The 1,824-nt window shown below is 47.1% G+C and overlaps 1 protein-coding gene across 1 annotated transcript in view; it reads left to right on the forward strand.

The window, feature by feature from the left end:
- LOC108803511 (beclin-1) overlaps positions 1 to 1,824 on the forward strand; it is a gene marked incomplete at its 5' end in the record, with an annotated part of 13,191 nt that overhangs the window by 6,256 nt on the left and 5,111 nt on the right. The window contains 2 exons of the mRNA XM_018575348.1: positions 849 to 870; positions 1,505 to 1,540. Coding sequence (XP_018430850.1) covers positions 849 to 870; positions 1,505 to 1,540 — 58 coding nt within the window. The remainder of the gene's footprint in view (positions 1 to 848; positions 871 to 1,504; positions 1,541 to 1,824) is intronic.

Below are 1,824 nucleotides of genomic sequence, written 5' to 3' on the forward strand. Positions count from 1 at the left end.
CCCCCATTTCCATGCCTTCCATTGCTTAGATGTGTCTGCACCCCTTCCAGTCCTTAGATATGGTAGCTGTACCCCTCCCCCATACCTTCCAGTCCTTAGATGTTTGGATTTCACCTGCTAATCTGGCCAGTAACACACTTCCTGTCCTAGGGTGACTCCACTCTATGGAGGAGCAACAGAGCCCCCCTTAGACAGCAACATTATCACCCTTCGAGGAGGGGGGGTGTTAGGTGGACTTGACTAAAACTTTTGGGATAAAGGTTTTCCGTCAAGGACTAAAAGCTGATCAATTGAAGTCCATTTCCACCTTTCTATATACACACATTTCTTGCGCATCCCAGAGGTAGAAATTTCCATGTGGATATGAAGAGGAAAGTTTATGTGTTCATATACATCAGCTGCACATGCCTGCTTCATGTACGCTCGGTGTACGTTTGCTGGCATATCTTCTAATACCTCTGCAAAGGTGGAAATGGGCTTTAAATGGGCCCTCCTGTCCGTGTTCAGTGGTTTGTCCCCACCCTCTCTCTCTGCCACTTTTGCTGGACAGCTTGGCCTGTTGGGGTTAACCCTAACCCAAGTTGAGAAATAAAATACTTTTTCGCCAGATCTCCTGGAGAAAATAAAGGGAAAAAAACTAAAATAAGACTAATGCAGGCAGTAAGGACTGAAAGGTATGGGGGGAGGGGGTGCAGACACATCTCAGTAGTGGGAAGCTGCAGTATGTGACATTTTTGGGTTGGGCTTAACCCTAACCAACATGCTTAATATTTATTATAGGCGTTCCATGTAACCCACCAAATGAGTGAGTTCTAAGTATCTGTACACATTGTATGATGGCCTCTTAGGTTTTGGGTTAACCCTTTTAGTGCAGTGGTTCTCAACCTGTGTAACCTCAGGACCCACATTTGTCCTTGGTCATTAAGTCGCGACCCAAGTCGCACCGCATTGGAACGCATGGCATTGAGGTACCGCACGTTCCGATGTGGTCAATCAAACTGTGGACAGGAGATGCGTTTGGGGGGCCGCTCAAATGAATGGCAATGCAACACAACTCCCACACCAGAATTTGCGGTAGGTGCGATTTTTGCGTGGTACAATGCAGTAATCGCAATGGACTGTGCAATTAACGCTCTGTACTAGTGTGAACGGACCCTCAAAAATACTGTCAGACACACACAACCACACACACAATCTCTCACACTCACATACACACTTCACAATAAAATACATTTGATTTCCTTTTTTTAAGATCCACCCAGTCTCCCTATCATATCGAGAACTGTGGGGAGAGGCAGAGCCAGCTGTCAATCAGGCAGTGCAGCTCTGCGATGTCATCATATAGCAGGCTACTGTATAGTATATTATTAACCAGTTGACATCCGCGGTGTTAAACCCCCTTCCCATCCAGGCCATTTTTCAGTATTCAGCGCTGCGGTACTTTGACTGACATTTATTCCGTCATGCAGCGCTGTACTGAAATGACATAAGCGGTAACCCCGAGCCACACTCGGGAATACAGTCTCTTACCTTGTCTACGATCCCCGCTGTGTCCTCCGTCTTCTGCTGAGTCACTCACGGCAGGCTTTCTATCCAATAATACAAGCCTGCCGTGATTGCGCCGCGACCCGTGATTGCCGTGATGGCGCAGCGACCCACTGCAGAAGGGCTCGCGACCCACTTTTGGGTCGCGACCCATGAGTTCAGAACCACTGCTTTAGTGCAATCTCTAAAATCCTATTGCTCCTGAGTAGTATGGAAATGCCATTCTTATATTCTAGAAAGAAACACTTGATTTTCGATGTCACCTGAGGTTGGGAAGAG

The sequence above is a fragment of the Nanorana parkeri genome, unplaced genomic scaffold (assembly GCF_000935625.1).
Source record: "Nanorana parkeri isolate BGI_ZX_2015 unplaced genomic scaffold, ASM93562v1 scaffold3816, whole genome shotgun sequence".
Classification (NCBI taxonomy): domain Eukaryota; kingdom Metazoa; phylum Chordata; class Amphibia; order Anura; family Dicroglossidae; genus Nanorana; species Nanorana parkeri.